Source organism: Heptranchias perlo, chromosome 22, assembly GCF_035084215.1.
Source record: "Heptranchias perlo isolate sHepPer1 chromosome 22, sHepPer1.hap1, whole genome shotgun sequence".
In the NCBI taxonomy this organism is placed as follows: domain Eukaryota; kingdom Metazoa; phylum Chordata; class Chondrichthyes; order Hexanchiformes; family Hexanchidae; genus Heptranchias; species Heptranchias perlo.
The window spans coordinates 12047793-12070211 of NC_090346.1; the positions used below are offsets into that span (position 1 = coordinate 12047793).

At 43.3% G+C, this 22419-nt stretch overlaps 1 protein-coding gene across 1 annotated transcript in view; it reads right to left on the bottom strand.

The window, feature by feature from the left end:
• LOC137340472 (dual specificity mitogen-activated protein kinase kinase 3-like) overlaps nt 1-12612 on the bottom strand; it is a 102108-nt gene extending 89496 nt beyond the window's left edge. The window contains exon 1 of the mRNA XM_068002924.1: nt 12220-12612. Within this exon, the coding sequence (XP_067859025.1) occupies nt 12220-12235 (16 nt within the window). The 5' untranslated portion in view covers nt 12236-12612. The remainder of the gene's footprint in view (nt 1-12219) is intronic.
• Between the last annotated feature and the right edge of the window lie 9807 nt (nt 12613-22419).

Consider the following 22419-nt stretch of genomic DNA (forward strand, 5'->3'; position numbering starts at 1 on the left):
TTCTCACCCCTGATCATTATCCAGTGACACCTGTTGGAAAGTGTGAAAATTTCAGACGACGACAAGATGGGGTTCAGTTGTGATGCTCTCCACAGTAAAAGGATCACCATCAAGGGCGAAGACCAACAACTTGGGCAAGATGCTGGAAGGTGCACCGCAGCAAGAGTCGTCGTCTTCAGGGGAGGAGGGTCAACGATCTATCAAAATTACCTCTCTCTTTTTGCAACCTGAACTTCTCACCCGCACCCTCTTTTAATTTTATACCAAAGAGAAGACTAAAGGAGGTAAGGAGGTCCACGGATTTGAGACCATACGAAAGGATGAGTTTTATTAGGAGTTAATGGTAGCTCTTTCAGAGAGCCGGCACAGATACGATGGGCCGAATGGCCTCCTTCTGTGCTGTATGATGCAATGTGTTTTGAGGAGTAAATCCCACTCCCATTGCGAAACCCTGCTTGCAAAGAGTACAGCTCAGAGAATCAGGACTCCTCGGTGGAATCACAGAATTACCCCTTTGATTTCAACATAATGAGGATGTAAGGAGAGGAAAGAATGTGTAGGAGAGCATATTTGGAAGGTGGGGGAAGGACAAGACTGTTACGGGAGTTGTGGGGGGGGGGGGGGGGGGGGGAGGAGAAATGTACATGCTTGTCAATATCACAGAGTTGCTAACACCTAGACATAAATTTATGTTCCAATAGTCCAAGTCACCACAGATGGAATCAGCAAATTACTCATCAAATTTTTGTCAAACCCAAGATATACAGCACTAGAGCAGAAAGTTCCACCTGCCGCCCCCCTCTTATGGACTCTAGACTCCTACCCATGAATAAGGTTGAAACACATTAAAATAGGTAGAGGAATTTAAACAGGAGACCTTTATAACAGATTATATAAATCTATAAAAAGCTCAAGGAAATGGAAAAACATCAACTTCAGTTTTTTCTGTTTACAGGAAGCAGATGTGTATGGGATGAAGTTTTTAAAAAATTTATTATACACACATCCTGTTGACTGCATCCTACATATCCAATACTTCATCTTTTTCGCAGCTGTTAGTATGACCGTTGACACACCTGATCTTAAAGTAAATCTCAATATGTAATGAAGGGGTTTTTTTTTCTCTCCTTCTCCGCTGAAGGTATAATTTCTGTTGGCGCTCGCATTCTCCAGTGTCTTGCCCGAGTGGCAATTCTCCGTGCTGGTTTAGACATTGAGTCTCTGCGGGTTATTCACCCACCCATAGGAGCCCAAATCAACCCTGTCCTCATCTGACATTCACATGGGAGTACCGTTTAGGACAGGTTGCTGGAAAGCAATCGGAAGTGGGAACCCTGGAAGATGTTCCTCTCCCCAACCCGGAGGTGCAAATGCCAGCCGCAGCATTCCTTCTGCCACCTAGCCAAGATCAATTAATGCAGCACAGCGCGGGAATCTAAACTGGGACTTACTGGTCTCCAAGGCCCAGATAAGTATTGTCTTTACCAACTGAGCCAACAGGGGAGCCCAGTGAAGTTACTTTATATTAGATATATAAATATATCCAATATAAATATTGGACTACGTTGTCCAATGATTCATAGTCAAAGGTCAGAAAATCTAGCCCATCACCACAAGGCTTTACAGCACTTATTTAAGAAGACTTCTTCACACCTTCGAAAAAGAGACCAGATGTCTTGGCTCAGCTAAACAGTTCCAGTTTCGGCTGGAAATAAAAAGTAGGAAGTGCCAGACATGCACTGTTAGTCAAAGAGAAAGGTGAGTTCATGTTTCGGGCAGTACCCTTCACCAGAACTATTGTGGTGAAAGGCCCAATCAAAACATTAACATATTACCTTTTGTGCATTTCCAGCACTTTCTGCTTTTATTTCAGATTTGCAGTTTTTCTTTTCACTTCCAGTTTTGACTTGCCTGTCCTGAAATCTTGGTTCTGGAATAGGAGGCAGAGGGGCACCTAAACTCCTGGTCAATTTGTCACATATACCCCATCGATCACAAGCTTTGGTTACATTAATATAAACAATGGCCAATTCTACAGTGGCTGATTTAAATTTCCAACGTCTATTCTTTGTATGTTACGGTTTCACAGATTAGAGATCTGCTCACTCTAACCTTCATTTGAATATTCTGCAGAGCTGGTAATTTCCAAGTACTGGAGGTTTTCAGGGAGGGCAGTTCATTGGTGCACTTGGTACAGAATGGCAGGATGTTGGGTTCATGTCTGCAATCTCCCACACAGCGAGTGTTCCATCTCAGATGTGCCGGGAAGGACAGGAGCTGAACAGAGGATAAATACGCGCCCAAAGGACTGGGCAAATTCACACAAGCTAGCCACTTGCCTCAATTACCTGTGCATCTTCGAACAGGTCAGAGGCACAATTACAACAACAACAACTTGCATTCATATAGCACCTTTAATGTAGTTAAACGTCCCAAGGCGCTTCACCGAAGTGATTATCAAACAACATTTGACACCGAGCCACATATGCAGATATTAGGACAGGTTGATGTAGGTTTTAAGGAGCGCCTTAAAGGAGAAGAGAGAGGTAGAGAGGCGAAGAGGTTTAGGGAAGGAATTCCAGAGCTTAGGGCCTAAGCAGCTGATGGCACGGCCGCCAATGGCAGAGCGATTAAAATCAGTGATGCGCAAGAGGCCAGAATTGGAGGGGCGGAGAGATCTCGGAGGGTTGTAGGGCTGGAGGAGGGGCGAGGCCATGGAGGGATTTGAAAACAAGGATAAGAATTTTAAAATCGAGGTGTTGCCGGACCTGAAGCCAATGTAGGTCAATTACACGGCAGGTATCTGCTTAGATCAAAGCAGATCCAACTGCTAGTGCTAGTCAGGGAAAGTTGAGCTCGTTGATGTCCAAATGCCAGTTCATTTTCATTGCTGGCAAAAATCCTGCTCACTGCTAAAATTAAAAAGGTGAAAAATTATGTTTAAAAAGTCCCCAGACTACCTGGGAATTTTATAAAATTTATTTGACATCAGTTGCAGTTATGCTGTAGCAGGTGTGGTGCTGAAGCGATGTGAGACACTATTTACACTCGTACAAACAGTGCTTGCATTGATCCCAAGCTAAAAATCACTTTGCAACTGATGCAAACTGCATAGTATAACTGACCTAAAATGTCGATGTTCACCACCATTTGATAACAGTTTGTTTAATGTTTCTTCCACTAGACGCTCTTGGTACACTGAAGTCAAAAAAGAAAACTGGTCCTGCAGCAATTCTGTACTGAACAGGTTCAAAAGGTTGTCATACTGCTATAGTTTGGCTGTGTCTTCAGCTGTCTATGGCTCTCAGCTCTGGAATTCCCTCTGTAAACCTCTCTGCTTCTCTACCTCTCTCTCCTTCTTTAAGACGCTCCTTAAAACCTACCTCTTTGACCAAGCTTTTGGTCACCTGTCCTAATATCTCCTTATGTGGCTCATTGTCAAATTTTGTTTATTACGCTCCTGTGAAGTGCCTGGGGATGTTTTACTACGTTAAAGGCGCTATATAAATGCAAGTTGTTGTTATTTACACCAGCCTTGAACCCCTCCTCCTAATATTTTTAAAAATCATGAAACTGCAGAACTTCTCGTTCCTAACACCACAGCTAGTTCTAGAGGCAAAGATTTTATGTTTGTGTCAGAGTTACTGTGCTGCGATGCATGGATGCAGGATTCAAATGAATACCAATCTGGAAGATGGATAATCATTTTACTTAACTTCACTGTCGACAGCAGCGATGGCAGGTAAATGAGGCAGCATTCCCTCCAGAGGGGCAACTTATCCAGGTCTCCTCCAAAGTCATCACTGCCAATTGTCTGGCTGTGTGTGTGGGCTGAGTGCTGAGTCAACCCACGCAGGCCAGGAATGCACTCTCATCACTGCTGATCTGTGCGGACTTTTCCCAGCCATTTGGGGAAAACCTGCAGCCAGAAATGAAAGTTGCAGTTTGCAATTTCCGCGAGCAGTTGTTTGCCATCGGATTCCACAACAGTGTCCCACAACGTAAACGGGGTGGACTCCAGCGTATCACAGAATCATTTTCACTTGGCAGTTTTGGTCCACTGAATCATTGCCAATGCTGTACGCTCCACACTCATGAAGCAAACTAACTCAAGACATCAGCTGTATAATTTCCAGTTTACTGCAAGAAAAGGTTGCAAAAATTTAATTTCCTTTGCACTATAAACTACCTGAATTACCAGTTCCAAATCAGCACTCTTCTAAACACGAGACCCACCTGCAGAGTAAGCCTCACACCACTGTCTATTCAGAGGCGCTCCAGTACAGCAAACTGCTAGTTCCAAATGCTTAATACTTCCTCATACCAGACAAATACACGTGCAGGCAATGCCTACTCATAATATTTTAAAAGCCAGGGGAGTGGGTTAGACAGTCACCTTGCAATAGATCGATGGGATGAAAGTCTCTGGTGTCAGAGGTGGCTTAGTGGTAGCAACCTCACCTCTGAATCAAAAGGTTGTGGGTTCAAGTCCCACTCCACAGACTTGAGCATAAAATACTAAGTTGACATTCCAGTGCAGTACTGAGGGAGTGCTGCACTGCCAGAGGTGCCGTCTTTCAGGTGAGAAGTTAAACCGAAGCCCCATCTGCCCTCTCAGGTGGACATAAAAGATCCCAGGGCGTTATCCTGGCCAATATTTATTCCTCAACCAACACCACTAAAACAGATTATCTGAACATTATCACATTGCTATTTTGTGGGACCTTGCTGTGCGCAAATTGGCTGCTGCATTTCCTACATTACAATAGTGACTGCACTTCAAAAGTTCTTCACTGGCTGTAAAGTGCTTTGGGATGTCCGGAGGTCATGAAGTGCAAAGTGTTTCTTTTCTCCTTCATTTCATGTATTAGCAGAAATGCAGCTAATCCTCCCAGCATAAAGATAGTACTTCTGTCCTCGTTTGACAGAGTGTTAACACTTTTCACACATTATTAACACAGAAATTTATTTTATGCTGGTTACTGACTTAAGGTGTATGTCTTATTTTGTTTTGCATTAGGTTGGTCACAGAATATGTCTGCACCTGTGTTTTTCTCCACATGAATCACCTAGTCTAATTCATTCTCCTGTTCGCTTCTCATACCCTTCCCTTTTTCAAGCAACTTTCTCACTCCCTTTTAAAAGAATTTATGGGCTCTGCTTCAACAACAGTTTGTGGCAGAGAATTTTACATTCTAATCAATCTCTGGGTAAAAACGTTTTTTTTTACTAACCTCCCCTTTTTGTCATTATCCTAAATTTGTTATCATCTCACCAACCAGTGGAAAAAAGTTATCACTATTTACATTACCACAGTCCTTATCCTTCTCAGCTCTAGTTACAAAAAAACCCCTAACTTCTCTAGTCTCTCTTCAACAACAACTTGCATTTATAAAGCACCTTTAACGTAGTAAAAACATCCCAAGGTGATTCGTAGGAGTGTTCAGACAAAATTTGACTCCGAACCACATAAAGAGATATTAGGATAGGGCTTGGTCGAAGAGGTAGGTTTTAAGGAGCGTCTTAGTACTGGATGAGCAAAAATTTCCTCCAACTAAATATTGGGAAGACCGATTGTCTTCGGTCCCCACCACAAACTCCGTTCCCTAGCCACCGACTCCATCCCTCTCCTTGGCCAGTGTCTGAGGCTGAACCAGACCATTCGCAACCTTGGTGTCCTACCTGACCACGAGATAAGCTTCCGACCACATATTCATTCCATCATCAAGACCGCCAACTTCCACAGCCGTAACATCGCCTGTCTCTGCCCCTGCCTCAACTCATCTCCTGCTGAAACCCTCGTCCATGCCTTTGTTACCTCTAAACTTGACTATTCCAATGCTCTCCCAGCCAGCCTCCCATCTTCCACCCTCCATAAACTCTGCTGCCCATATCCTAATTCGCACCAAGTCCCATTCACCCATCACCCCTGTGCTTGCTGACCTACATTGGATCTCGGTGCTGGAACGCCTCGATTTTAAAATTCTCATCCTAGTCTTCAAATCCCTCCAGGGCCTCGCCCCTCCCTATCTCTGTAACCTCCTCCAGCCCTACAACCCTCCGAGATCTCTGCGCTCCTCCAATTCTGGCCTCTTGCACAACTCCGATTTTAATCGCTCCACCATTGGTGGCCGTGCCTTCAGCTGCCTAGGTCCTAAACTCTGGAATTCCCTTCCTAAACCTCTCCATCTCTCTGTCCTCCTTTTAAGACGCTCCTTAAAGCCTACCTCTTGTCCTAATATCTCCTTACGTGGCTCGGTGTCAAATTTTGTTTGATAATCGCTCCTGTGAAGCGTCTTGGGATGTTTTTCTACATTAAAAGGCGCTATATAAATGCAAGGTGTTGTTGTTGTTGATGATGAAGCGTCATAACCATAACCTCTCATCCCTGGTTCCCTCAAGTGTTGGATCCATTTAATTGTTGGCACTGCTTTTAGATCGTTCTCATACAGGCTGCAGCCCAGCATATCCAACAATCGCCAGACAGGAGGGTTCCCTCCCAGTCGGGGAACACTTTAGCAGTCAAGGACATTCAGCCACCGATCTTCGGGTAAGCGGCCTTCGAGACACACGACAACGCAAAATCGTCGAGCAGAAATTGATAGCCAAGTTCCGCACCCATGAGGACGGCCTCAACCGGGATCTTGGGTTCATGTCACGCTACACGTAACCTCACCAGCAAGGGGAAAAAAAAGTTATCTGTTTTTAATATTCTCTCTCTCTCTCTGCCTTTTGGGTCTCTTTCTCTCTGTCTGTGTAATTTGACACAATGTGTATTCAGCATACTGGGACCTACTGTTTTCCGTGGCTAACCTGTCTGAACACCAACGACACATTTTGATTGGTGTGATAGTGTCCCAGCCTAATATAAGATATGCGATTTGAGAACCTCTTATTCATTCACTCACCTGACGAAGGGGATAATCTCCGAAAGCTTGTGATTTTCAAATAAAATTGTTGGACTATAACCTGGTGTTATAAGATTCCTTACATTTGTCCACCCCAGTCCATCACCGGCATCATGTATCCTATACAGACTGCTACCTAATGTAAATGTGGGAGACTGACACACACACTGATCGCTCTCCCAAAGTAAAAGTAGCTTTTGAGTAAGTAAACTTCTATTGTGTTGGCAAATCATTACCTTCAATCAGATATATTTTTCTGCCGCCTTAATTTTAAACGCTGGGGCATGTGATTCAATGCACAAGCCAACCTTGTATCATTTTGTTTATTCACCTATTGATAATTAATAAAATGTTACCATATTTATCCTTGAATACAAGGCATACTATTTTGTCATCAAAGGACACAGTTTTTGAAAGAGACTGAAAACAAAAGGTTCTTTCGAAGCACCACGCACACCAATATAAAGTACGTATCAAAGTAAAAGTTGGGAGCACAACAGTTGTCACTTAAGGCTCATCTCCTGCAATCATTGTTAGCTAGTACATGTCGCTAACTGTAACTCACCTTATCTATCAGCAACTTCCATACATGTTATCCAAAAACAAGCTGGTTTCAGCTGCTGAGTAATCCAGTACAACTGCAAAGTTGCCCCACACCCAAATATCAGATAAGCAGAGTTGATTACATCCTGTTGCCTTCCCTTCATTTCAGTGATTTGAGACAATTCTTTAATTAATCTAGGCTGAATTCCACACCATTCCACATCACTCTGCAAGTAACAACTTGCATTTGTAATAATACCTCTGACGTACAAAAGTGTCCAAAGGCGCTTCCCGGAAACATAAGCATATAGTAAAGCGGTACTAGTAAAGTTGCAACATTATAACAGCAGGGGACCTCAGACCTACATCTGAAGTGCTTTAGGTATTTAGAGTGCCTTAAGCCTTAGCTGGGTTATACAGCCCAGGGTATTTACAGCTCAGCTCCCCCTTCATTCGGCAGACTTGCTGTTCCCTGTGTCTCCAGCCCTGCCTGGCAATGGGATGTTGGGATTCACTGCTGTTCAGTCTCCTCTTCTTGCCCTCCAACAAAAAAAAAAGGCAGGGTAATATTAGGAGGCAGAGCTGTGTGTGTCAGCTTCTACAGAGTAAGTAAAAAGGCTTTGGATGTTCGTGGTCTTTGCAATGTTCAGCTTCACCAATTACGATCAGGCTCGTAGGCTATACAGCAAAATACTCGATATTGTAAGCATCACTAGAAGTTACTGATCTGAACTTTTAGTGGCATGATTATGATTACAAATAGCTAGAATGATAAAGTGTTAAATTACTCCTAATCAATTACAAACCAACTTTGAGAGGTGCAAGATGCAAGTTTCAAATTGCCAAGACCTGCATGGAACTTGCAGCCAACAGAAAGTATGGTCGTGGGAACTGTGATATGTTACCTGGCAACATAACTGCTAGAATGCCAAGAATAAAATTCTATCAGCAATGAAAATTTAAATGCTTTTCTGTTAAAGAAAGTGAAGCAAACTCGCATCCCTATTATGCAGCCACAATTTTAAGTACAGGAAGGCTGGGCAGACAGCAGTTTCACAGGCAGCCCACGGTACGTTTCCTTAAAAATAAAGCTCTCTTCAATGGTTCAGTGTGGTATTCAGCCATATAGAACAGGATACTGCCAGGTTCTATCTCTGGTCTGTGCTGAGTTAGCTTATCCTAGTTTATAGTACATAGAAAGAAATAATTTGGATTTACACAGCGTCTTTTGCGACCTCAGGACGTCCCAAAGTGATTTACAGCCAACTTTACTCATTTTGAAGTGTGGTCACTGTTGTAATGTAGGAAACACAGCAGCCAATTTTGCACACAGCAAGATCTCGCAAACAGCAATGTGATAATGACTGTTTTAGTGATGTTGGCTGAGGGATAGATATTGGCCAGGACACCGGGGAGAACTCCCCTGCTCGTCTTCCAATAAGTACCATGGGATCTTTTACGTCCACCTGAGAAGGCATTGGTTTAACAAGGGCAGACAGCACCTCTGACAGTGCAACACTCTCTCAGTACTGCACTGGAGTGTCAGCCGAGATTATATGCTCAAGTCGCTGCAATGGGGGTTGACACTAGGAATGTGGAGGACTGGAAAAGTCTATTGCTGTTCATCTGGCTGGTCCCACTGTCTAGGAAGTATCAGATCCCACAATACTTCTCATACCCCTCTATCAAATTCATTCCAGATACTCTCGGAAATTTGCTGATACAAGAAGCAAGGAAAAGCATAATCCCGGGCTCCTGCTCCTGATCAGTGCTACTGAAAATTACACGTGTCTGGATATTGGATAAGGACAAATTTACATTTAGCTATTATGGCATCACAGTGGAATAGCTCGGTAACCCACTGACATCAAGAACGGCAACTGTGAGGAGGTATCACAGGGCTGACGGCATCCATGGAATCATACCGCAGGACAGGAGGAAAGGAATGAGGCGAAATTGTGGCAAGAGGGTTCCTTTTAAAATTTGTGAGAATGGGCTTTAAATACGGTCACCTTTTGAGGGGCAAAGGTATATTCTGTTTCCATTTAAATAGGAAAAGTTGTGTCCCTTAATACACAAATGAATTACTCCAAGCTCAGGAACAGAGGTTGTCAAAGGGAAATCGATGCAATCGGAGAAGAATAACCAAATAGGGCTTGTGTTTGCTCCTTATAAAAAGGTAATTTATTTATTTTGTCCCTGATTCCCTCCCTCCATGCCACAAAGTAGCCCCAGCAGGAAGGGTGGCATGTAGGTCAGGCTTTTACCAGGATCATTCTGATACCGTCCTCCCTGTCAAAGATGCCTGTTGCCTCTGCTACAGCACTTTCCCGTGATGACACAGCCGAGATTGGGAACTCAGCTGATGCTGACAGGCGACTATGTGGGGGGGGGGGGGGGAGGGGAAGAAATTGCAGGTGCACTGTTGTGTATTACCACACAGTGGCACTGTGCTACCACAGGAATGATTCCAGCATGGTCTGGAATTGAACATGCCAAAACTGATAAGTCAGTGTTTTGACAAGCACAAACTGTTTTTTATCTTGCAGGGTTGCAAAAACAGACACTCGTACAAGAAGGAGCATCACAGGGTAGGGATTTTCAATACTCACCGTAACCAAATCTTAGTTATTGATCATTTTGTCAGCTACTGAAAAAGAAAAAAGCAACACAACGCTAATAAGGCCCATTGATTAAGTGTGGGTATTGGGCATGGAAAGATAGATATCCCAGTCGCCAAGCCATTGATATGGTAATATTCCGTCTAAGTCAACCAGGGAATGCAATCCAGGCACATCATACTGTACATAACTTTCTAGAGTTAGACACTTTTTTATCTCTGGGAACTGAGTTCAAATTCAGCACAGACTAATGAGATAAACGTCTCCACTGTATATTGGCCATAAGGGTCCTATGTAAAATTAGATTTGGGCGGTCTCAATCTAGGTCCTAGTGTGTATGGACCTAAAGCACAAAACTGTCCCCAATACAGCACTAATTGGCAATTTCACTCAGGGTGGCCTATGTGGGAAATGGCCACAAATGGCATACTAATGCAGTAGACTATGCTCTTCTGAAGTTGGGACTGGAAAGCAAAAAAGAACTCGCATTTATACAACACCTTTCACAACCTCAGGACATCCCAAAGCGCTTTACAGCCAATGAAGTACGTTTGAAGTGTAGTCACAGTTGTAATGTTGGAAATGGGGCAGCCAATTTGCACACAGCAAGGTCCTCCCCAGGGCTGAGCCACATCATACGCCGGAGCAGAGGGAACTTTATTCTGCGTCTAGCTATGCTATACCTGACCGGGGTGGTGGTGGGTGCTTGACCCTGACAATGAAATGGGAAGTGTTCCTCTCCCCAGCACTAACATCCCTCACCTTGAGCACAAAAAGAAATTTTGATTTAAACTTTCTGGAGCTTAGCAGCCATCCGCACTTAGCTTTTTCACAAAAAAGTAGTCTTTTGCTTACCAGGTCCCAAAAGTGCACAATAAAAAGAAACAATATTATGATAAACGTGGATGGAACATTAAGCCCTTTGGGATCCTTGCATCTCCTTCTTCCACTAAGAACTCTTTCTGCTCTTGTGAAAACAAATGTTTGGGGAGGGGGGAAAAACTATTTCCAGCATAAACCAAACACAAGAGTGCTCAGCTGTACAGATCCATGCTGTGGAGGTTTTATTTGCGGGTAATTTTTTTTAGCATAGGCTTATTTTCAAAAGGGTCAGACTGTTTATCTACACTCTGCACTACAAGTGAAAAAAGCTGCTGTATGAATCTCGTCCAAACTTAACATGTCTTACAAGGAAGGCTGCTTTAAAAAAAAATTGTACTGTACTACATCTTAGGTTTCTATGCCCACTGACACGAATCCAATCAGACAGCGAGTCACCAGGAAACCTTCTGAACCTACAAACATGTTATCTCTCAGTTTTAGAGCCTGTGGGTACCTTTCTGTGACTTTGACCATGCATGCACTGGCCATGAGTCAACCCCTCCATTCAGGAATATTACACTGACTCAGCTCACTGCTGACTCACAGCCATGACTACAGTACATCTACACAAAACAGCAAGCAGCAACAGGAAATAAAGAGACTTCAGGATGATCCCATTGAAAGACATCACCTTTTTTCCCCATTTAGCACACACAAAACACAGCACCAACCGATCTTAGAGACAGTACCAAGGTTGTTCTTGTTGCTAGAGCAACAACCAACATCTTATATCTTTATGTATAAAGTTCTGATTTGTTTTTTTCTGTTCAGGCCTGCTTCTTTGCATTATGCCATTGTCTAATACGGACTATAATTCTACAGTTAATTTTAAAAGAACACGTATAAAATCCTCTATAATGAGCCTCTTCAAGCATTTATTTTAATAACCTCTTTTGTGCGTGTGTACATTAATACTTATTACCTCCTACAGATCTTATGCAACACCATACAAAGAATTAAACCCACTTCTGTGTCACTGACTAAAAATGAGCATGCAATTACATAATTCCAGCGTTAGCTGGAAAATTAAAAGAAAATAGATGTCAGATTACACATATATATAATTTTTAAATCATGCATTGGTGAAAAAGGAAATGAGAAAACATTAGCAAGGATGAAAGAAGTGCAAAATACAATAAAAGCATGCAACGACAGGGACCAGAAAATGTGAAGGAATTGCAAATAATAATGAATAAATACCATGCAAATGAGTCAAAAGCCAAAAAAAATAAAAAGCCCAGCCAATCTCAGATTATTGCACTTACCTTTAGAAAGAGACATGACGGGTGCTGGAGATTATTTAACAAATCGAAATAATGCAAAAGTTCATGAGTGGAAATGTATCCCCCCACACATATGCACACGGTGAGTGCGAGGAGAGAGTGATTGCAGGAATAACTCCTTCAGTGAAGATGCACTGAGGAAAGCTGCAGGTTCGACTTGTCTGCCAGTCTGAGATGCCCAGGCCGGAGGGGGAGGGCAAAACAACCGCCTCAAGTCGGTCGCCGGGCTGCCTTCATGTAAGGGGAAAAAAGGGCCTGAGTTACCTCAAAAAATTAAATGACTGAGGCGCAAACACGCGCTCCCGCTCCAACTTTCCGCTGGAAACAAGTTTTAAATTCCTCTCATCTTCGCCCTCTCCTCGTAGGCGAGCGTGGGGCCCCGCCTCCCGCTGATTGACAGCTCCCGCCGCCAATCACCTCCTCCCCCATCCAAGCTGCGCCAATCGGTTCACCAATCGTTGCGAAAGCTGTGGGTGGTGCCCGCCCTCCAGCGTGATTGACGGCGGATTCGACCTATGAGAAGACGGCTTTTTTACGGTTGCGTGACGACCGCTCCACCAATGGAATCGCCGTATCCAGGGAAGGCGACGAGAGACTGCAGCAGTTGGTGCTGCAGCGCGCACCGCGCGGTTTTGTTGGCTGCGTTCTGTGGGGTTTTATTTCAAAACAGAGCTATTTTAAATATAATCTCGAATATGAGTGAAGACAGTAAGAGGCAAGTATATAGTGGCCGAGTTTAAACACATCTTAAGTAAGAATGCATCTAGCGCCTTTCCACATCGTGTCTCCGCTGCGTGATTGACAGCCCTATCCTCCAATCAGAATGTGGAGTGGTGCCGTCATTGGGCTAATCATTGCAGAGGAAGGCGGGACTTGAGGAATCCTTTTCAGGGCTGGCTGGAGCCAGGGCCCTGTGATGTGCAGGGAAGAAGAAGTATTTTATAATCTTAGGTGAAACTATAAGCTGCTGAAAGGTTATGCAGCATTTGTTAGTTCTTTGCAACTAAAGTAAGCTGCTTTGCAAACTAATGCCAGTGCACGCTGTGTATCTGAGGCAGTGGATTTTTTTTTTTATTGTGCCTATATATAGTTTGGTGTATTTTCTTTTGACCTAAATATAGTTTCGTGATAGTGGTCAGTCCGCCTCTAGGTCTCGGCACCCAGTGCTAGGCGTGGCTATGAAAAGCTTTCAACGATCTTTAGCATGAGTCACTCCAGCAGGAACACCCAAATTTGGTGGGGTTCTTCACCATAATGGAATTAAGTCTAACCCATGTTTTTTACCCCAGTCAATTTATTTTCCTTTTCTTCATAACCATGCCGTTTCATATTTGTTTGTTTTTCCTTTTCTCCAGTTTTTATTTCCGCAGCTTGAGATGAGGAGATACTAACAGTAGGGCTGGAAATGATATAAACCAGATCTTATGTTAAAATAATACACCCTTGGATAATATTAGGGTAGACAGGCTGTTCCTAAAATTTAGACCAGTGTGTACTTTTCTCAGAACCACATGCAGACATCCCAAGTTTCCAAACCCCATTCCAGGGAACACCTCTGTCTACATAGTCAGTATTTGGTCTAAATTCCTCTTGCCTGCCCTACCCTACTTCAAAATAAAATCAGATTTATCACTGTCTTAGATCTCAATACTGACATAATTTCCACTGCTTAATTGAGGATATTGGAGAGGAAGGAAATTAATTATTGCGCGTGTGCCTCCAATCTGCTTCCGCCTTCGCTGTTGTGCCTCGTTCTAGGGCAAAACTGGACTCGCCTGGGATGCAGGACAATTTGCACAATTATTTTACTCCACTTACAAGAGAGCACTTTTCGAATGTTAAAATGATTTGACAGCCAAACTTGACTTACCAGAGAGTACAAGAATGAGGCATTTTTCTGAAAGCTGGCGAACCGTCCTGAGCCTCAGGAAAAACAAACTTGACTTGCATCTCTTCCAGGCACAAAAAACATTCATATCTTTTGTCTTTGCAACTTTATTTTAAGGCAATTGCCAACCAAATAGCTTTGGATTTTGAAAGAAATTGATAGGGTAAATGGAGAGAAACTTTTTCCATTGGTGGGGGAGTCTAGGACAAGGGGACATAACCTTAAAATCAGAGCCAGGACATTCAAGAGAGAAGTTAGGAAACACTTCTTTACACAAAGGGTGATAGAAGTATGGAACTCTCCCCCATAAAAAAACAGTAGATGCTAGCTCAGTTAATAATTTTAAATCTGAGATCGATAGATTTTTGCTAGCCAAGGGTATTAAGGGATATGGAGCCAAGGTGGGTGGTTGGAGTTAGGATCCAGATCAGTCATGATCTCACTGAATGGCGGAACAGACTCGAGTGGCTGAATGGACTACTTTTGTTCCTAAGTTCGATGCAAACAGTCCTTCGTCAGCATCTTGTGTGGAGAGATCAATATTTGTAGATTTAAGATATGAGTGGAGGAAGACAGTGTGGATTGTCCCCTAATTGGGCATAAACAGATTTACTGCTGTCAAACTGTGGAGATAAATTCATGGAAAAAATATGTATCAGTGAGGCAGAAATATGATTTGGGAAAATTTGGTGGATAGGCAGTTTATTTGAAGGAGTGGAAAATAGGAATCGAATTTCGAAGCTACAGGTTCTAAACTAGAAACAAAATGTTAACTTGCTAAGTCCTTCTAAAGGTATGATTGTATCTAGGGCGATTTAATTTCCTGCTACACACAACATGTGGTTTATGTTGTGTAATTTTTCTCATTTCCGTTTAGTGGGATGCAAAAGATGCACTTAATAGAGCACCTTAGCATATCCTGAGAAACATCAAAAACAAATAGCAAAGCGCCATAAATAACAATGAGATGAATGACCAGAGAAATGCAGTGGTATCTGTCCAGGTTCGTCCCAAGCAGTTCCGTAACACAGGATTCTGTGCTCTACGGGCTGTTCCCGGGGACGCACACTGAGACGGACATCAACTGCTGCTGGAAGACCATCAACTCGGTGAAAGACGCCCTTTGGTCTGCCCGAAACTTGCTGGTCTTCCAGTGCAAGGAGCTGTCCTCGACCGAGTGTTGCAGACTGGCACATTCCAAGGTCCAGGACTACGTGCTCAGGGACGCACTGAGGATGGGTGTGGCCGCCACAAAGGCTCTGTGGGGAAAGGCAACCGTTTAGAGCCTTCCCGCCACTGTATACCGAGGGGCTGCAATCAGGGAAAAACCACCCCGGGCAGAATGTAAAATTCGAATTGATGTAATGTACCTGTAATGAATCTGTAATCCAAAATCTGTATTGAATGTAATGCAAAGAGACACCCTAGAGTGTCATGAACTGTAATTATGTACAATGTTTTCGTTGAACTGTACTTGATGTAACCTGCAAATTGTATAATCTGTATTGTGTACGTTTGGAATGTAATATGACAACTGTTTTGTATGTTTTGCTATAAATTTTATGAATAAAGTTTATTTTATGAAAAAAAAAGAATGACCAGTTAATCTGTGTTAGTTGAGGAATAAATGTTGGCTTGGGCACTCCCCTGCTCTTTAAATAGTGCCATTGGTTATTTAACATCTACCTGGAACCATTTGATCTGGCAATACAGTATTCCCTCAGCACTGCATTGAGGTGAATTTGAACCAACCTTCCACCTCAAAGGCAAAACCAACCAATTGAGCCAAACTGACACTTAAGTGTTTAGTAAATTGAAGTAATATCCCTATCCTCCATATTAATGTGGCCTTAAAAACTAATCCTTGTATGACCACAGGAAAATTGCAAAATCTCAACATTACTGACATTTTGGACAAGTCTGACCCTCCAGTCCTAATGTTCACATTCTTGAGGTTCTCTGAACCGTAACTCAACCTTCTACATTACAACAGTGACTACACTCCAAAAGTATTTCATTGGCTGTAAAGCGCTTTGGGACATCCTGAGGTTGTGAAAGACACTATATAAATGCAAGTTCTTTCTTTCAGAAGAGCACCCCACTACAAAACAGTCTGAATCTTACCATACTAGACATCTGTATAGACATCTGTATGATCTTTCTCAGTGTGATTCCAAATTTGTGTCAAATTTAGGCAGTGTTTTTGCTGTGCTAGGAACTGGGGTTAGATTCATTGCATTTAGTAACCCTTACAACTGGCAGAGGTGAAACTTTCATCCAATCAAACTCAAAGCACAGCACAATCCACTGTCTTACACTGTTCCCTCTTCAGATTATTTCTTTTAACTTAAAGATGCATATCATCTTAGCAATCCCACGTCCCGCTGAACTCTTTATAGACATGTATGGTGACTGGGGATAATTAGCCAGCAATGTCTATCTACGTAGGCATTGCTTCCTGAGAAGTGGGCTCAGACTGAAGACAAGCCAGAGCCTTTCCTCAGTCACTATTATTTCAAATTAGTGGCCTTAGCAGAGAGCAATGACTTCAATGTATACTTGTATTAAACAAAAATTACCATTTTCACGTTGCTAACAATAGAACATTGAATCCTCCATTATCTGCACTCCTGTTAATCCACCAACCCAGTTCTCCAACAGAATTTTTGCAGGACAAAGCCTTGTGTGAGACACTACTTCATTGTACTGCTTCTTTTGTTATTTGTGTTTAATCTCCTGTTCGTGGTGAATAAAGTACGCAACGTTCCTTTTCGTATTAGTATTTTGTGGGGGCAGTTTCCATCTGTTTACCATCGTGAACGGGGCGATGACAATTTGGGCTGAAAATTGTGTTGCGGATCTGCGGCCTGTTATGGAAACCACCTGATTTTCGTTTCCCTTGATTTCAATGGAAAGGAAAATTAGGCAGTTTCTATAATGTACCTGCCGATTCGCAACGACAATTTGCAAGGATGATTCCAGAACTGAGAGGGTACAACTATCAGGAAATATTGAACAGGCTGGGCCTCTTTTCTCTGGAAAAGAGAAGGCTGAGGGGTGACCTGATAGAGATCTATAAAATTATGAAGGGGTTCGATGGGGAATCGCAGAGAAGATGTTTCCACCTGTGGGGGAGTCCAGAACTAGGGGCCATAAATATAAGATAGTCACTAATAAATCCAATAAAAAATTCAGGAGAAACTTCTTTACCCAGAGAGTGGTTAGAATTTGGAACTCGCTACCACAAGGAGTAAATGAGGCAAATAGCATAGATGCATTTAAGGGGAAGCTAGATAAGTACATGAGGGAGAAAGGAATAGAAGGATATGCTGATAGGGTGAGATGAAGTCGGATGGGAGGAGGCTCGTGTGGAGCATAAAGACCGGCATAGAACTGTTGGGCCGAATGGCCTGTTTCTGTGCAGTACATTCTATGTAAACACCTGGGCAGCAAGTTAAAAATCTATCCCATTGTCTTTTTCTGTTGACAAATCCAACGGACTAAATTGTCAATTTATTTTCAGAATTTATCAACGTATTTCCAGATATCGTCAATAACATTTTGATTAAACTGCCCCTGTCCTTATTTTCTCCCAGGATTGCTGTCTCCCTATTTGGTTCTACTCACCTGCCTCTCAAGAACTGAACTTGTAAACAACTACCAGTGAGTGCTAGCATGGTGCCACTTATGATCCTCAGCACCGTCGCAATCAAAAAATGTTCTATTTTATCGCTCAATATGCTTTGAATGGTTTGTGGTTTCTGTCAATTTCTGGTGCATTCACAGCCATTGTAAAAATCCAGGGCGTTGATGCAGAGGAAAAGACCTATCCTCATGGAATATAAATTCAGGTACTCCCCTAATATTAATTCTGTCCAGAAAAATACTAATTTTCTAGAAAAAGGCACAGGTAACATTATTGACGGCTGGTGTTCCATTGAGAATCTTTTACTAATTCTGGATGGAAGAGTAGGTTCACTACACCAGCAAAGGGGTCTTCTTGGCTGAGTGGTAACACTGGCACCTCGGAGCCAGATGGTCGTGGGTTCATAGCTGCACTCCAGAGACTTGAGCACATAATTTAGGCTGACACTTCGATGCAGCACTGAGAGAGTGCTGCACTGTCAGGGGTGCTGTCTTTCGGATGAGACATTAAACTGAGGCCCTGTCTGCCCTCTCAAGTGGACGTAAAAGATCCCACAGCCACTATTCAAAGAAGAGCAGGGGAGTTCTCCCCAGTGTCCTGGCCAAAACTAGGTTATCTAGTCATTATCACAGTGCTGTTTGTGGGATCTTGCTGTGCACAAATTAGCTGCCGCATTTCCCTGCATTACAACAGTGACTACACTTCAGAAAGTACATAATTGGCTGTAAGGCGCTTTGGGATGCCCTGAAGTTGTGAAAGGTGCTATATAAAAGCAAGTTCTTTACCTATAACATTGTTTGTGGGTCCTTGCTGCTGTGTTTGCCTACAGAACAACAGTGACCGCACTTCAAAAGTAACTAATTGGCTGTGAAGAGTTTTGGAGCACTGTAACGATGTGAAAGGTGTTATCTAAATTGCAAGTTTTTTAATTCAGTTTATGCCACCACCAATCTTTTCTCCAAAAATGGAGGGAGACCTGCTGCCTAACCTATAGGTGGCGGTACAGCACCACACAAATTAAAACCAACAGAAGTTAATAATTAAAGAAAACGAGTTAATCTGCATTACCCTATACTAGCTGACAAAGGAATGCAGTAAGAAATCATTAAATGATGGCAGTCCCTGCTGTGTTTTGATTTTGAACATAGACAAATAGAATAGCGAAGATGTGTAACATGTTTATACACTTGTCAACATCTCATATTTCATGTCCTGTGGAAACGATATCAGGATCAAGAAAAAAATAGCATTATGACTAAAAACTGGAGCCAGTCTTCAATCAGCACATAACTATAGTTCATGTGTAATGTTTATCATTTTAATTGCTTACCAAAATTTGGTATAAACAAAATGCATGAGGATTAGCAGTTGCGTATCCAACTCATCATGAGTCACCAAGTCACACCATTCGTTCCACAGTTCCTCATCGTGTATGTACATGTACATCTTAATATTTTTGTATTAAATGTTTGTCGTGGAAATATCAGTTCCCTTCTGATTTGCAGGATCACTTTTTGCCTCTTGATTCGCAGTGAGCTGGCAACACGGAAGACAGTTGGAGCAAAGTATCATCACACTACAAACTTTATCTCTATCATTGTTGGTTCCTTGGAATTACTGAAGTCATTGGACGTACATGTCTAAGTGAACTCTTGCGGGTAAATTCAGGAGAAACTTCTTTAACCAGAGAGTGGTTAGGATGCGGATCTCACTCCACAAGGAGTAGTTGAGGCAAATAGCATCGATGCATTGAAGGGGAAGCTGGATAAGTACATGAGGGAGAAAGGAATAGAAGGATGTGCTGATAGGGTGAGATGAAGTAGGATGGGAAGAGGCTCGTGGAGCATAAACCCCTGCATGGACCAGTTGGGCCGAATGGCCTGTTCCTGTGCTATAAATTCCATGATGTGGAGATGTCGGTGATGGACTGGGGTTGACAAATGTAAACAATTTTACAACACCAAGTTATAGTCCAGCAATTTTATTTTAAATTCACAAGCTTTCGGAGGCTTCCTCCTTCCTCAGGTGAACGAAATGAAATCCTCGAAATGAAATCGCATTTATAATTCACAGAACAATGCTTGGTGATTACAGACAGTTTTTTCAACTGCCCGTTGCCAAGGCAATCATGGTGCAGACAGACAGGTGTTACCTGCAAGGTCTCAGAATATACAAATCACCAAAAAAAAACAACAAACAAAAAAAAACAGAGATAGAGAGGTAGAAACATAGAAAAGACAGCAACTGACCCGTTATATTAAAAACAGATAACATTTGTTCGCTGGTGGGGTAACGTGTAGCGTGACATGAACCCAAGATCCCGGTTGAGGCCGTCCTCATGGGTGCGGAACTTGGCTATCAATTTCTGCTCGACGATTTTGCGTTGTCGTGTGTCTCGAAGGCCGCCTTGGAGTACGCTTACCCGAAGGTCGGTAGATGAATGTCCATGACTGCTGAAGTGTTCCCCGACTGGGAGGGAACCCTCCTGTCTGGCGATTGTTGCGCGGTGTCCGTTCATCCGTTGTCGCAGCGTCTGCATGGTCTCGCCAATGTACCATGCTCTGGGGCATCCTTTCCTGCAACGTATGAGGTAGACAACGTTGGCCGAGTCACAGGAGTATGAACCATGCACCTGGTGGGTGGTGTCCTCTCGTGTGATGGTGGTATCTGTGTCGATGATCTGGCATGTCTTGCAGCGGTTACCGTGGCAGGGTTGTGTGGTGTCTTGGACGCTGTTCTCCTGAAAGCTGGGTAATTTGCTGCGAACGATGGTCTGTTTGAGGTTGGGTGGCTGTTTAAAGGCGAGTAGTGGAGGTGTGGGGATGGCCATAGCGAGGTGTTCGTCGTCATTGATGACATGTTGAAGGCTGCGGAGAACATGGCGTAGTTTCTCCGCTCTGGGGAAGTACTGGACGACAAAGGGTACTCTGTTGGTTGCGTCCCGTGTTAGTCTCCTGAGGAGGTCTATGCGATTTTTTGCTGTGGCCCGTCGGAACTGTCGATCGATGAGTCGAGCGTCATATCCCGTTCTTACTAGGGCGTCTTTCAGCGTCTGTAGGCGTCCATCGCGTTCCTCCTCGTCTGAGCAGACCCTGTGTATTCGCAGGGCCTGTCCATAGGGGATGGCCTCTTTGACGTGGTTAGGGTGGAAGCTGGAAAAGTGGAGCATCGTGAGGTTGTCTGTGGGCTTGCGGTAGAGTGAGGTGCTGAGGTGCCCGTCTTTGATGGAGATTCGTGTGTCCAAGAAAGAAACTGATTCTGAGGAGTAGTCCATGGTGAGCTTGATGGTGGGATGGAACTTGTTGATGTTATCGTGTAGTCTCTTTAGTGATTCCTTGCCGTGGGTCCATAGAAAGAAAATGTCGTCGATGTATCTGGTGTATAGTGTTGGTTGGAGGTCTTGTGCAGTGAAGAAGTCCTGCTCGAACTTGTGCATGAAAATGTTGGCGTATTACCTAGCTTTCAAGAGAACAGCGTCCACGACACCACACAACCCTGCCACGGTAACCGCTGCAAGACATGCCAGATCATCGACACAGATACCACCATCACACGAGAGGACACCACCCACCAGGTGCATGGTTCATACTCCTGTGACTCGGCCAACGTTGTCTACCTCATACGTTGCAGGAAAGGATGCCCCAGAGCATGGTACATTGGCGAGACCATGCAGACGCTGCGACAACGGATGAACGGACACCGCGCAACAATCGCCAGACAGGAGGGTTCCCTCCCAGTCGGGGAACACTTCAGCAGTCATGGACATTCATCCACCGACCTTCGGGTAAGCGTACTCCAAGGCGGCCTTCGAGACACACGACAACGCAAAATCGTCGAGCAGAAATTGATAGCCAAGTTCCGCACCCATGAGGACGGCCTCAACCGGGATCTTGGGTTCATGTCACGCTACACGTTACCCCACCAGCGAACAAATGTTATCTGTTTTTAATATAACGGGTCAGTTGCTGTCTTTTCTATGTTTCTACCTCTCTATCTCTGTTTTTTTTTTGTTTGTAGTTTTTTTTTTGGTGATTTGTATATTCTGAGACCTTGCAGGTAACACCTGTCTGTCTGCACACTGATTGCCTTGGCAACGGGCAGTTGAAAAAACTGTCTGTAATCACCAAGCATTGTTCTGTGAATTATAAATGCGATTTCATTTCGAGGATTTCATTTCGTTCACCTGAGGAAGGAGGAAGCCTCCGAAAGCTTGTGAATTTAAAATAAAATTGCTGGACTATAACTTGGTGTTGTAAAATTGTTTACAATTATAAATTCCATGTAATTGAGATGATTAAAATATTATTATTGAAATTTCTTTTTCAATTTAGTGCATCCAATTTAAAAACAGAGACTTCATCCAGGATGCAAATCACTATTTTTCCACCTCCAATTTCCACTTCTGATGGCACTGACTCATACTAAAATATGGTTCCATGGGCACCATGTGCCTCCCACTATCTCACTCAGTCAGCCATTCTTCACCCGCAAGCTTAGGCAGCAAGTGTCAGCAAGCTATGGTTCTGGAGCTCATTCCAACATCCACACTCAACTACCAGCAGAAGTCACTGGATAGCAATCAGGAGCAAGAACCATGACTGCTTTTTTTTGCTTCTTCCTAGTCCAAGGATGTTGAAGCCAAAGGAAG